At 43.1% G+C, this 14,386-nt stretch overlaps 1 protein-coding gene and 1 long non-coding RNA gene across 3 annotated transcripts in view; one reads left to right on the forward strand and one right to left on the reverse strand.

Annotated features, from left to right (window-relative positions):
* Positions 1–647: 647 nt before the first annotated feature.
* Positions 648–7,690, reverse strand: LOC142360745 (uncharacterized). Its single transcript, XR_012763323.1, has 3 exons — positions 7,605–7,690; positions 4,496–4,609; positions 648–1,817 (listed from the first exon to the last, which is right to left on the reverse strand). It is a non-coding gene; the product is annotated as an uncharacterized LOC142360745 (long non-coding RNA).
* Positions 7,691–7,764: 74 nt separating this feature from the next.
* ATP6V1H (ATPase H+ transporting V1 subunit H) overlaps positions 7,765–14,386 on the forward strand; it is a 48,235-nt gene continuing 41,613 nt past the window's right edge. Inside the window, exons 1-2 of one of the 2 annotated variants that reach the window (XM_075416157.1) lie at positions 7,765–7,784; positions 9,333–9,459. In XM_075416157.1, coding sequence (XP_075272272.1) covers positions 9,356–9,459 — 104 coding nt within the window. In that variant the 5' untranslated portion in view covers positions 7,765–7,784; positions 9,333–9,355. The other variant, XM_075416156.1, reaches the window with a different exon arrangement.

A 14,386-nucleotide genomic window follows, 5' to 3' on the forward strand; every position in this document is an offset into this window, starting at 1 on the left:
AATAATTATTTAAGCATCATTTATAGTTCTGGACATTATGAATGCTGTTGTAAGCAGGGCTAAGCAAGTAACAGTGTTCCTTGTCTGGGAAAGCATTCAGGAGCCTTTTAAAAAATCTCATCCTGGAGACAGCAGAAAGTCAAGCTCATACATATGTTAGTGTTCACTGAAAAGAATCAATCTTTTAATTTATTCAACATTTCAAAATACTTCCAGTTTTAATAATTTTATATTTTAGATTAATATTTTTATTAGAATTAGCTGAAACTTCCAAAAGAGAAGTTACTATAAGTGGGATCCAAGAGAGTTTCCATTTTGAAAGAGTCTGATGGGATATTCTACCTATTTTGAAAGTTTACAACATCTTCTTCCAAGTTGAACAATATGTCTAAACCAACATTTTTTTTCTGCCAAGAGTCAAAAACTTTGACAACTCAGCATTGCAGATATAAGGTAGGGATAACACCATCTGTCCCCACAGTACATCATGGTACTAGAGGTGCCTTGGTCACATCTCTGTGTTTTTACAGAGAAATACAGTAAGTGCTGAGGAGAAAAATAAATGAGAGAACAATTTTTTTCCAGCATTTGGCTTGATGAGCTGAATTGCACTAGAAGTCATCGTATAGTAAGCAAGCTGTTGCATAAGCTCTGGTGATAAGTCTGACTTTGGCAGAGTTACTGCTGAGGTTTAGGTAATCACCTTCTTTTCTGTCCTCTGGCCAGGCTTGCTGTCCACTGCACTGGGTAGCTCAGCATTTCCTTTTTCCCCCAAGAAGCTACTGCCCTGACCTACCCTTTTTTTGTGAGAGAGGACGAAGTTAGAGGATCTTTTTTTATTATTATTTTTTATTTTAACAAAGGAGGGCTTTATTTCACTACTGCAGCAATTTCCCAGAGAAGGGTGCTCCTTCTACACGCTCAGGTGCTGACCCCCTTGTCCAGAAAAGAGCACAAAGCAGCAGACTGACGGTGAGAGCCGAAGAGATGCTCTTAGCTGCAAAGAGGGGCTGGAGACTCCAAGTCCTTCCAGCTTTCAATACGAAGTGCGTGTTCATAAGATAGAAACACTTGTCCCTACTCCCTAAAATAATGTTTTAATACCAGCTATAAATAGTTTTGCTCTGGCCTGTCTGTTCGTGTTTCTACACAGTACTTAATTTTCAATTTTCTGACAATATAGCATTATTCCATTCTATTGAGGGAAAAAATTGAAGATGTATTTATTCCAATAAAATGTTAATTTATTTTTCTTTTGAAAACATTGCTTCTATTGAGGATAAGATATGTGTGGTTCCTTAACTGAGCATGCAAAATTCGATTTCAGATGTGGTGGAGCAATCAGAAGACTGCCTGGTACGACATTTGCAAAACTGTGGTGTATTAGCTTTACCAAATCCTTTAGGCCAGGATCTGATTAATTTAAAAGAAAACTGAGCCAAGTTCTATGACCTAGAAGACAGATAATTCTATATTGGTTGCAGGATTTACTTGTTTAAAAAGATGTTCACAGAATAATAATTTCCCACAATGACACAGACAACTAAGTGAAGACAAAGTAAGAGGAGAAAACAAAGACAGACAAAGCAGTAAAAATCCTATTCACAGTGGGCCAGTCTTGCTATAATTACTCAGGAAAAATGTCCAGTGAAGCATCTCATTTCTCCTCACACTGAAAAATCGCTTCTTCTGTGTCCATGAAAGGAAGCCTCCTCCGTGACAACCCTCTGTCCTTAGACAGGAGAGAAGAGAATCTGGCGTCCCACATTCCCCTGCTCCACAGGTCCTCCCTGACGCCTGTGAGGCAGACATGAAATCTGCTGGAAGAGATGGATTAAATTGGAAACCCTTGAGAAGAAAATAAGGAGCAACCAGAACTGTAAAATAAGTCCACTCAAAAGTTACAAATGTCACAGCATTTTCTCTCCTGGCTAAGAAGTTAGTTGTGTATCAGTGGGTTATCAGAAATCACTGGGTTTTGCTCCAGTATATGAGCAATCTTTATACTTCCTGGCAATATCAAACCATGCTAGATTTTTTTCAGATAATCTGGGCACTTAAAGACATATCTAGATATCCAATGAGATCTTCCAAAAGTCATTGTGCTCTTTTGTTCCATACCACTAAAAAGCCCAAAGGAGCCCCTCAGATGTGAAGATTTTTGGCAAAAATGCATCAAAAGGACTAAGATCAGTGACTGTCTTTTTCTTTCTGTAATTGAAATATCTATTTAAAATTACAACTAAGTAAATAAATATAAAATACAAAATATTAAACTATTTAAATAATTAGCTCTACTTATGTTACTCTGAAGTTTAGAGACAACACACACAATTTCCATCAGTGGAAAAAAGAGCAAATCATAGGAATAGTTTAGATTTAAAACCACATGTTCTTTGTCTTTCCCCATTTGTGTGACCTCGAGCTAGTTTCTTCATATTTCTCTGCCTCAGTTTATCCAAAAAACAAAGAACCTCCTACTTTACATTAGTGTTGTTTGGACTTAGCCACTGATGCTCAAAAAGGCTTCAAGTTTCATCCATTACAAAACCAGCTAGATTCCCCCTAATGTTTCCCTCTTGCAACCTCCAAGCAGACCTGAATCGTAGTTATTTCTTCTCTGCTGTTGCCTCTCCCCTGCTACAAAATCCCCTTTGCCAAAGAACAGATTTAATTTAGGGTCTGCTGACCAAGTGCACTTGGCGCTTAGTTCTGTGATAGAAGAAACACGTCCTGCTCTTGCAATACACCCACGGGGGCTTTGTGCTGAAGGAAGCCTGTGCCTACGGCTCACATCCACCCCTTGTCATGCGATGTACCCGCTGCTCCTTCCCACATTGCCCTGGGAAGATGGGTTTTAAGCCTTGGAAAAGTAGAAGCTGGAGCACTCAGAAGATCTGGTCTGAGTGCCTGGATGAATAGCCTTAGGGTAAGGTGAGTTGCTTGTTTTAGGAATGGTAGGTCTTAGAGGTAAGGCTAGTCTCTGCGTTCTTCTAGCATACAGGTACCACGTGGAAAATGTTCTCCTTTACAGATTTGGGCATTTTTTATTTTTTATTTGTCAAGAATATTCTGTGAATTAGAGAAGTGTGTTCACTTTTCCTGACCTTTTAAGTATGTTTTGCTTTAATAAACTTTCCAAGCTGTTTCTTCTATACATGTTAAAAACTTGTACAGATGCACAAGAGACAGCCAGGTGATGTGCAGAATGCTGAAAGGTTAAATGACAGGTGTGCAAAACAATTCTGTAATTTGCAAAATCTATGAGACAATGATACATTGTTCGTATTGCAGGAGGGAAACAAGAACACAAAAATACACTAACGATCCAACTTACTATGACACCATAGTCTTACTATGAGAATGACTCATCTGCATTCATTTTTATAGTATTAAACTACTGAACATTTTTATTCTTTGTGATCCAGGCAATTGATGACTTTTATTCCTGCATGTTAATATGCATTTCATTTTTCTCTCTGTTTCACACATCAACAAAGTCATCTAAATATAGCAACTTCAAGTGAAACTGCACTGCCAGGGATTAAAGGACAAGCACTGATGTGACCAAAATTAGCCTAACGAGAATTGTTTTGCAGCACCTGAATCCTAAAGGATAGATGCTTACCAAAAAAATTGGAGCGTAGCACTTCTCCAATCATAACTCTTAGCAAGATCCATCAGCCAGCATGAATAAGGCACTACGAGGTGCTCTCTCAATCTGACGGCACACGATGGGTTTGCACTGGTTGCTGAGGTTCACCTCTTGCTGTCGTAGCGATGACAGGCCCACACAAGACAGGCTCCTGTAATGACTATGCAACGCTTTTGTTTCTCTAAGCCTACTCCTGCAATGCAACCTTGATGTTCCTTGACATGGAGAGTGCTTCGTGTGACTCATACCCAGTGAAAATTTTCAGATGTCCTCAAGCAGCAGACAGGAGATAAGAGCACATCTACATCTGTAGCACACCCCCCCCACCCTGTGGCAAGGCCGCTTGCAGTTTAACTCTGCGTTTGTCAAAGGAGTAGTACTATCATCAGAAGAGTTTTCACTTCACAGAATCACAGAATCACAGAATGTTCGGGGTTGGAAGGGACTTCTGTGGGTCATCTAGTCCAAACCCCCTGCTGAAGCAGGGTTGCCTAGAGCAGGCCAACATGAACTTCAGATTTGGTCCTTGAACTTCAGATTTGGCTCTTAATTATAAGAATAAATTGACTGTGTGATGTCACTATTTACCTCCTTTCTCAAACACTTCTGAGTGTGCTGAACAGCACAGACTCCAGCCAGGTGCTTTTTGCGCTCCGATGAAGACCCTTCTGCACTGCGAAAGCTGATCATTTCTTCCTACCCTCTGTTGTACACATATCATTCGAGAGTTATAAATCAATGCACAGACCTTTCCTTTTAACACAGGAGTTTATATTTTAAGAGTACCTGCAGATGCATCACACTGAATGCCTCTTGAAAATCCAAGTGGATGGAGCTTACCTGCAACCACCTTGTCCACGTGCACAAAGAGCTCCTGCAGAGGTGTGAGACATGACTGTCCCTTACAGTGGTGTGGTGACTTTTGTTAATGTTTTGCCTTTATTCCCTTACATGCTGTAGGATAAAAAAAGTAAATTAAGTATATTATTTTATATATATTATACACATATGTATTCTCTAATATGGCACATTGTGTTCACTAATTTGATTCCTCTGCTAGAGACCCTATTAACTTGATCGGCACAGTTGTCATGTATACTGTTCGGTAATTCCTTAAATGGCCCCCAGAACTGCTGCTAAAAAATGAATGTAATTAATTACTATTACAATTATTTCTCCTCTCTTTGCATTTCTCTTTCTCCTAATTCAGTAGATGCATACTTTCAGGCACTACGCCTCACTCCAAGGTTACAGAAAAGTTACAGAAAGTTATTTTTTACTGTAGCCTCTCAATTGCCTGTGAAGAAAATAATAAAGCCGGAGTCTGCCATCTATGATGATGTCAACATGCCAAATCACAGCTTTCCAAAGTTCTTTTCAATAGAAAAATGACCAAGTTGCCATGGTATCAAAATTTTGACTGCAAATAGCAAACAGCCTTCTTTTAGCCAGACTGAATAGATGGTGTTAGACTCTTGCAGGTGGTCCAATGCAGCAAAAAAAGTCTTCTCTGAAAAAAAAAAACCACAGATGACCTAATGCATGCTCCAAATAAGAGATCACATCAGGCACCAAACTGAAACCATGATATTATTTTCCTGATATGAACACTGCTTACTATAAAGTACCAAACAATACTGGGAGTAGGGGCTAGAAGTGAGAGAATCACAATCCTGTGTATACTCGTGCTCAGGTTCATCCATAGTACTCAAGTACTGGTGCCTGTGTTAAGCCAGAAGTGTGCTAAAGGGGTGGGGGAAATATGCTGTGCAAAGTAGACTACAATCCAGTGTTTTGGATGATGTCCTGGAAATAGCTGATGCCCAGCAGAAGAAATGGCTTTGTACATCTAGGGAAGTTACCCTGCTAGATGTAGGGAAGGGCACATGATGGGGAGCAGCACTGTTTGTGTCTTAACACTGGTAGCTGGAACTGCACTTTCAGAGGTGCTGACCCAGCTTCCATGGGTTTACTAAACTCTGAGAACAGCTATTGGACTGAGATTTGAAGGGTGAAGGTGGGAGAATGCTGTATCTGGCTTAGGTAAGGGAAGGCACTAAGTTACCAGTGTTTTCAGTGCTGGGACATTTTGGGGTTTGGGCAGAAGTATCATTGTGGACAACTGACCAAGTTTCACAGAAGGAAAGCCTGATGTGCCTCCAGCTTAGATAAGGGCTGAATGGTAGCTTATGGGATCACTGTACAGGTCTTTGACACCTTGCTTCTGCCAGGTCCCATTCAAAAAGCTTCAACCCTTGTTCAGACTATCTTGTAATATCTTTGTGCTCTGGTTTCTTTATAAAACGGGTAGAGACATATGTATCATCAACAGTAATGTGACTTGAAATGACTGTGGAAAAGGTGAATACATTTATTCCAGGTGCCTGACGCCAGAACTCAAAAGACAAGTGGTGAGTGAGACATGCCATAAAAAGGCAGAGCAGAAGCAGGAAATGCAGAATGCCACAGGACAAAGTTACAAACACTCATAAAAGAGGAACTGGTTAAAATAAGGCCTAATTCTGCCTCTCAGCCCTGAAATAAATATCAGATTCAAATAAACTTTCAAAGTAGCAGATTTCTATTCAAGATTGTGTGGAGATCTCTACGCTAGAGATCTGGAGTTGTGCAGGCGTTTCTTACCAACATATGTAAGTACCTGCAAGAATACAAACGTGTTAGATTAAACCTCAAAGCCCCATGTGCTGGGTAATCTGCAGAATCACATTTATGGGTGTTTATCACAGACTAGATGGCACAGAGTGTGCACACAGCTTAGAGAGCTTTCTTCTGCTAAAGCACAAAGAAATGCAAACGCTGTTACTTCGACTGTGTGTTGGATTTAAGCTCAGTGGTCATGTTATCAAGAAATCAAATTACCGTGGTATGTAGAAAGATCAATTTTAAACGAAAACAATCATATGGTGGAAGTATAATTACTCAGTGGCACAGTAACGAAGACTGTCCTTGAGCTAAAAAGCACTAATAGAGGTAATGGCCAGGTATAATTTAAAGAAGAGTGTATCCTCTAAATGGAAAATACAGAGACCCTAGCAAAATGAGATGTTAAAATGTAGACATCTCTAGGCCACCTCCACATTGGCTGTCTTGATCTGCTCACACACAAACCTCTCTGATCTATTTCTCCTTTCTCTGCCTCTCCTCCGTATACGTTAGCAGAATTATGCTTCAGGACCATTTCTGAGTAGGAGTGGTATGTCCACGCGCTTCATCACCGTATGACTGGAAAGCTTCACTCAGCAGCCTGCGACATTAGTTTTTTCTCGGAAACATGGAAATTTAAGCCTGCGGTTTCTGAAATACTTGTGATTTCAGTCAGAAACATTTCCTGCTCCTTTCTCTTGTAGAGACAAAGCCCAACACATAGAGGCCATTATTTAAAACAAGGGAGAAGTTGTGCAGGTTATCACCTCCCACTGAGACGCGACTTGGGGACAACGGAACGGTGGGCCCCGGCGCAGCTGGCGAAGCAAGAGGTGCGACACAGCAGGCCGCGGGACCCAGCGCCGCACCACTCAGCAGGGGCAGTCAGGCCTCTCGGCCCGAAGCCGGGGCCCAGGAACGTCTGCCCGCTTTCCACCTGCAGCAAAGAGCAAGCTTGTGCCATTGCAGCACCAGAGGCAGAAAAAGCAACAAAACACCGGGCGCTAGAAACAACCCAGCAGAAGCCTCGGAGGCGTTTTGGCAGCAGGGGCACTGCCCACCATCCCCACGACGAGGCACCGAAGGGAGCCCCTCGGCCCTTCCCCGCCAGCCGCGCGTCCTCCCTGTGGAAACGCCGAGTCGTTTCTCCTCAGGACGCAGTCCGGTGGGCACCCACCCGCCCCGCCCTCCCATCAGCCCTCGCAGCGCGCGGCGAGATAAAAACATACACCCTCATCTCTGCGCGTGCAGATATTCCAGTGAGTACTCTAAAATATGTACATACGGTGAAATGCGCACAGCCGCGCGCGCACACACGCCTCACCACGCACGCCCCAGCCAGGCGCTGTCGCCCGCCGTAATGGCCGCCGGGTGGGGCCGTGCGCAAGCCCCGCCCACCGCGCGGCGCTCGGCGGCGGGGCGCTCCCCGGGCGAGCTGTCCCTCGGAGGCCGCCGTCGCGGTCAGGTGAGCGGCGTCACGTGACGGCGGTCGCTGTGGAGGGCGGCGGAGCGGAGCGCGGCGCAGCGGCGGGGGCCTCCGGGTGCGCGGGCTCTGCGGGCCTGCCGAGGGGCGGCCGCAGCTTCCTCCCTCCCGCAGCCCCCACCCGCCGGCGTGCCCGTGGGGTGAGTGAGTGAGAGTGGCCCCGGGCCTTGCTCTCCGCGGGGCCGGGCGGGGGTCCCGGGGTGGGGGGCCTGCCGCCGCACAGCCCCCTCACGGGGGCTCTGGCGGGCCTGGGCCGCCGCGAAGGGGCCCGTCGGGAGGCGGCCGTGTCTGTGGGCCTGCGCGGGGAGCTGCAGGGCAGGGGCCGAGCGCCTTCCTCCCCCATCCCCTCCGCCCCGGGCGGTTCTTGGCCTTGCCTGTGTGGCTGGCGCGCCCCCAAAGCCGCCGTTACCGACCCTGCCCACCCCTGCGGCTCGGGGGGCTTTTAAGGGCGCTGCCGGGGGTCACGTCAGAGCTGGGAAACGGGCAGTGAACGATGCGGGTGTCTGTTGCACAGAAGTGGCTGCAAAGGGAAGGCAGTTCTGCTGCTCCGTTTGTTCTGGGTGGTTCCTTTTTTTCTGTTTTTTTGTTTTTTTTTTTTTTTTTTTCTTTTGCTTAAATCGTATTTTCATTCAGTCATACAAACGAGGTGCGCTTGTTAGGGATGGGGCAGAATGTGCCAGTTTGCTCTTGCTTGCTTCTGTAAAGGGAGCCAGAGAAGTCCAGAAACAGGCTGTGTGGAGAGGCTTGGTGCATTTTAGGCTGTAAGGAATTCCTGGTCCAGCCGGGTCTCAAGCCACTGCAAACACACTTCTTGTTTTGGCATCAAAGTCAGGTGGAGATTAAACCATAAGGGAAGGAGAAAGGAGAAGTGGTGAAGGTCACTGCCTGTGATAATGTAGTGTGTCCTGATGAAGAGCTTCTGTTTTTATTTTATCTTTCAGTTTGCTTTCTGGACAGTGATGATTTGAATTTTCTTGTTACTCTATGTAACATGTTTTTTAATTTGTATAAATTGTGTTTCTTTTCTGAAGTTGCGGTTCGTGTGTTTCTAATGTCTAAATATTCTTAGACAAATACCTGAACAAAATCAGTCCTAATATATGGGCGGGGGAAGCGTGCACTGAATTTTAATTTATCACCAGTCCTGAGTTGGAAGGAAGACAGCTTCTGTTATCTGTTGGGCTGCTTGACATTGCAGAAAAGGGGTCTTTATTTAAATAACTTAATTTGATTGCTTGAAAGTTTACAAGACTGGGAGTGATTTAGTAATGGTATATATCTTTGATTTTAGCAAGCTTGTGATTGATTACACTTTAGTGGGTAGGTATGGCTTATTTTTGTTTGTTTCTGGGAACTTGCATTTTGTTTTAGCCACTGTATAAAACTTTGATTTCTCAGAAAGTATTGAGTGCAGTTTTAGGGAATGGGATGCATGAAAACAGATTTTCCTTTTTCCCTTTAAAACATTGAACAGATACTCTGCTTTTTAATACTTTAATAAGAGGTCTGAAATCTGACTTACATTTCTAGGTACGTTTTAATTATCAGTGAAGATGGATATCCGAGGTGCTGTAGATGCTGCTGTCCCAACAAACATCATTGCTGCAAAAGCTGCTGAAGTTCGGGCAAACAAAGTAAACTGGCAGTCCTACCTCCAGTAAGTAAAAACTTTCCACAATTTTTTTTTTTTCCCTTCCCTTGTAAGTGTTAGACTTTTGGGGATTTTGGATTAAATTGGAACATTAAGTTACAGTGAGGAACATTCTGTCTTGGTCCCATGAAAATAGTTGGAAAATGGTCTACATTAAATGGACGTGGATTTGGAAAATTTTTTATGACTATTACAAGACAGGGAACTCTACTTCTGTGAACTGCATGCTGTAACAACAAATAATGTGTTTGCACAGATGTGTGGTAAGACTGTCTATTTTTTTTCTCCTTATCATTCAAACACCATTCTCAATTTTATCCGTATTGGACGAGTACTGATGTAAGAAAAGTTTACAGTATGAGATGTCTTATGTGGGTATGTTGCCTCTATCGCTGAAGTGCCTTATGTGTGAATACAAATTGTACTAGCAAAACTGGACTGGTAGTCCAGGAAAATAAGCTGTACCTCAACTAAAAGAAGGATAGTGCTGGAGAGCAATTGAAACAAGTAAATCGGGGAGTAGGCTGAAGCAAGTGCTTCAGCGTGGGGAGTAGGCTGTGCTGCCATTTTGGACAAGCTCAGAGTTTACTTTGGAAGGTACATAATGGCGCTGGGAGTGGCGAGAGAAATATTGTCCAGAGAACATATAGGGACAAGCTGAGCAAAATAGATTTGTGCATGAGGTAGGGAACAGGGAGAGAAAACAGAATTGTACTAGTCCTCTGTACTGTGAAGTGAAGCACAGGATTCTTGCATCCTTGCATTCCTCGTGATGGGTACCTATGAAGGATATTGGCAAAATGTAAATTAGTATTATCTCTTGAGGACCCACGTATAATAGCAAATTACTTCAGTGCTCGTTGCTATGTAACTGAAGTAGCAGAAATCTTGATGATTGTAGAGGTACAAGCCATGCTGACGATGCTTTGTGATTATTGTTACACCACTTTGCAAAAGATATTTTTTTGAGATAGCTGTGATATATAAATATATGCTATATATTAAAATAAGCTTGAAAAACTACACATGCAAGGTGAGAAATGCTAATGTGGTAGAATCTCATTAATGACTACCCGCTTTGCCCTGTGCTGTGTGGCTCAGTCTTGCTATTCCATTCATCCAGTTGTGTTATTTTTTTCTCTCTGTGATTGTATATCTACATGGTAAACTGGATTAAGGAACTGATCTGTTGAGGAAACTTCCTTTTTCTAGACTATTTTTTTCAGATGTGTCAGTTCCTCATTGAATTTGCAGTGTGACATGACAGTGGCTTTGCAGGCAAAAGAGCAAAGTTGGTGTGATAACTCGACAGTGGCAGCTACCAAGTGTTTGTCAAACAATCTAAATGGCTTTTGCTGTTACTATGTGCCCTGTTATCCATCTGATAGGAAGCGTGTCCTGGGGAAGCCCGGGCAGCTGTTCTGTGCTGTTCTAGTGGCAGGTGAACAGACAGTTTGCAGTTATTCAGGATGAAAGTGGGAGTAGAATTGTTCACTGTCAATCTAAGTGAATATGGGGTAGTCTTTTCTGCTTCACTTCCAGTCGTTCAGGCTATAAGACTGGTGAAATTCACCTGTTGCTTTTGTCAGTGGAGGCAATGGTTCTGTTTGGCAAGGAGTTGTAGTTTGAATACATATGTAGTACGAATTGCTTGACTGTACTTTATGTGATCTACTATTTATAATTTGCCTTCATTCATGGGGTTCTCTCTCTCTGGTGCTGAATAAGGATGGGGGAGTTTTGTTAATTTATCTATCAGCAAATTTCTATGTAACTTCTGACCAGGAGGCAGGATTGATGGTTTCAGATTCTAGATGTAGAATTTAAGTTTGTTTTGTTCTGGAATTCATGAAAGAAGAATGTACTGGACAGGCTGGAGAGTTGGGCGCAGAGGAACCTGATGAAGTTCAACAAGGGCAAGTGCAGGGTCCTGCACCTGGGGAGGAACAACCCCATGCACCAGTACAGGCTTGGGGGGGACCTGCTGGAGAGCAGCTCTGCGGAGAGGGACCTGGGTGTCCTGGTGGATGACAGGTTGACCATGAGCCAGCAGTGTGCCCTGGCTGCCAAGAAGGCCGATGGGATCCTGGGGTGCATTAGGAGGAGTGTGGCCAGCAGGTCGAGGGAGGTTCTCCTTCCCCTCTACACTGCCCTAGTGAGGCCTCATCTGGAGTACTGTGTCCAGTTCTGGGCTCCCCAATTCAAGAAAGAAAGATGAGGAACTGCTGGAGACAGAGGAGGGCTACAAGGATGATGAGGGGACTGGAGCATCTGTCCTATGAGGAAAGGCTGAGGGAGCTGGGCTTGATTAGCCTGGAGAAGAGAAGACTGAGAGGGAATCTTATAAATGCCTTGAAGTATCTTAAGGGTAGATGTCAAGAGGATGGGCCAGTCGTGCCCAGCGACAGGACAAGGGGCATGGGCACAAACTGAAGCATAAGAAGTTCCATCTGAACATGAGGAAGAACTTCTTCACTCTGAGGGTGACAGAGCACTGGAACAGGCTGCCCAGGGAGGTTGTGGATTCTCCTTCTCTGGAGAATTTCAAAACCTGCCTGGACAAGGTCCTGTGCAGCCTGCTGTAGGTGACCCTGCTTCGGCAGGGGGGTTGGACTAGATGATCCCCAGAGATCCCTTCCAACCCCCACAATTCTGTGATTTCCTGTCTTTGATGGGTTAGACAGGTTTTTAGAGCCTACTGTAGTGCATCTGGCTAGTGTTTGTGATTGTATTGCGAACTGTTCAATGACTGGTGCCCTCTGTATGTCAATGGCAATGTGTCCTGTTTATTATTGCTTTGAAATAAATGTAATCTTTGTGTCTTGTGTTTACTGATAACAGGCTGGCTGGCTGGCTAAGGTAGCTTCAAGGGTGGACTGAAGTGGTGCCAGAGGGATTGCGGAGCATCGTGAAGATAACTGTAGTTCCTTGACTGAGGAATTTGCTTATCATTAGTTATATCAGCAGAACTTTTGGTGCTTCTGAAGAGGAAACAAAATGATACCTGCATTTGGACATGCCTCTGTAACAGTGGAGTGTTTTGGACATGATGGTGTCATTGAGGATTTGTTGAAAACTCAGTGCAGCTATGTTGAGTCATTTCTGGAATGAATCACATTATTGCTAAGTGAAAACTGCTTGCTTCTGATGCACCTGTTATAGGCAGGTCAGATGGTTTGTTCTGGTCTGTAGAGTAGAAGGAATCTGGGTGCTGATGATTTTGAAGGGCGCTTCTCTTGCTTTCTTTTGAGCTCCTGTTCTGGCAGTCTGTGCATTTAGTGTGGTAAGCTTGCACATAAATATATGGAGCTGTACTTCAGATTTTCTGTTGTTTTTACATTGAAGGAAATATTTTTATGTTTGTTCTCCCTAAGTTAACACATCAACTCAGGCATAACATAATTTGTGTTCCTTCAACTATAGATAGTATTTATGTATTTCCAGTTAAAGAACTTCACAAGAAATTCTGATGGTGCGTTGTTTTTGTGGTGTTTTGTTTTGTTGTTTTTTTTAAATCTGGCTGTGACAGTTGTATGCACATAAAGATGCTTTAAAGATTGCATCGGTTGCAACAGTATCAGAGTCTGGGTCACACAGGAAGGCATTCTGAAGTGCTTTTCTGTTCTTTGTTCTTCAGTGCAAAAGTAAGATGGCTTACTAATAGTTGGTCAGAATTTATTAGCCAGACTTCTTTCATAGAGTCAGTTCAAGCTAAAGATTAACTGGCATATTGTTTATTCCATTTCTGAAGGTTGTAACTGTAAGCTAAATGTCAAACTATGGTAACACACAACTGCTGACTTTTGATGTTTTCTGTGTATACTGTTGACACAAAAGTGAAATATTTAGGTATTACAACTGTACATAGTACTGGTTTGCCACTGTGTTCACTGCTCACTTCAGTATTAGGCTGTGGAAGAAGACCTGTTTTATGCTAATATTTACACTTTCTCTGTGTTGAATTTCAGCTAGGGTCTGTGTCTGAGGGAGGAGAAAGTAGCAAAACTTGGAAGAGTGGAAGGTGATGTGTAGGTCTAGCTACCTTCTGGAAACTGAATGTAGTTAGCCCATTAGTTCTGTACAGACTTTCCTGCCTTTGGATTTTGAGGCTGGTGGTAGTTTAGAGGTGTAGATGCCCTCTGCTAGTCAAAAATACAGTGGATTGCTGTTGTGTACCATGTGGTTGTTTTCAGCATTTGCCGTGGGGTGACAGAATGCCTTTGGAGCATGCATTAGGTTGCTTGAAGCAGGTTTGGTTTTACTTTCTGAGTAGTAAATGACTTCTGTGGAAAAGTAAACTTGTTTCAGAGTTTAACTTGCGTATTACTGCACTGTAGGTTTTCTAGGTATACAGCATTTGACAATACTTCATATTCTATCAGGTGAGATACCTGATGGCCAATTGATACATGGCTTTGCATGTGTCTTCAAGTACTTTACATATATGTTTATTAATTCTGATGTTTAAATGTGTATTTTAGTTTCCTGGGGGTGGGGAAACCTTCCAAAGCGGGTTATATATCTTGGACTTTAAAAGCAAATCTTGTCTTAGAATAAAGCTAGAAGTTTTCTAACTTGTAGTGTGTGTGGGATTTTGGGGTTGTTTTTTAAATCTGGTCCACTCTTGCAGAGTACCTTCAGCCTGTTCTACTGTTTTAAGTTTGTAATGTTAAAAGTGTTGAGCAGTTGGATCAAATTAATGTCCTTTAGGTACATGCAAAGTACTGTAGATACCTAGATAGAATAAATTGTGCTTTGATGTGATGGCTTCATATGAACTTCATATTTGCTGCAGATGTAGTCAAATGTTTGGTTTTCTTTTTTCTTTTCTTTTTTTTTTTTTAAAAAAAAAAACCCCCACCAACAAACCCCTCCCAAATTAAAAACCAAACAAAAAAACCCCAGCTAACCTCTGGAATGACTTTTGTTAAGT

The sequence above is a fragment of the Opisthocomus hoazin genome, chromosome 3 (assembly GCF_030867145.1).
Source record: "Opisthocomus hoazin isolate bOpiHoa1 chromosome 3, bOpiHoa1.hap1, whole genome shotgun sequence".
Taxonomy (NCBI): Eukaryota; Metazoa; Chordata; class Aves; order Opisthocomiformes; family Opisthocomidae; genus Opisthocomus; species Opisthocomus hoazin.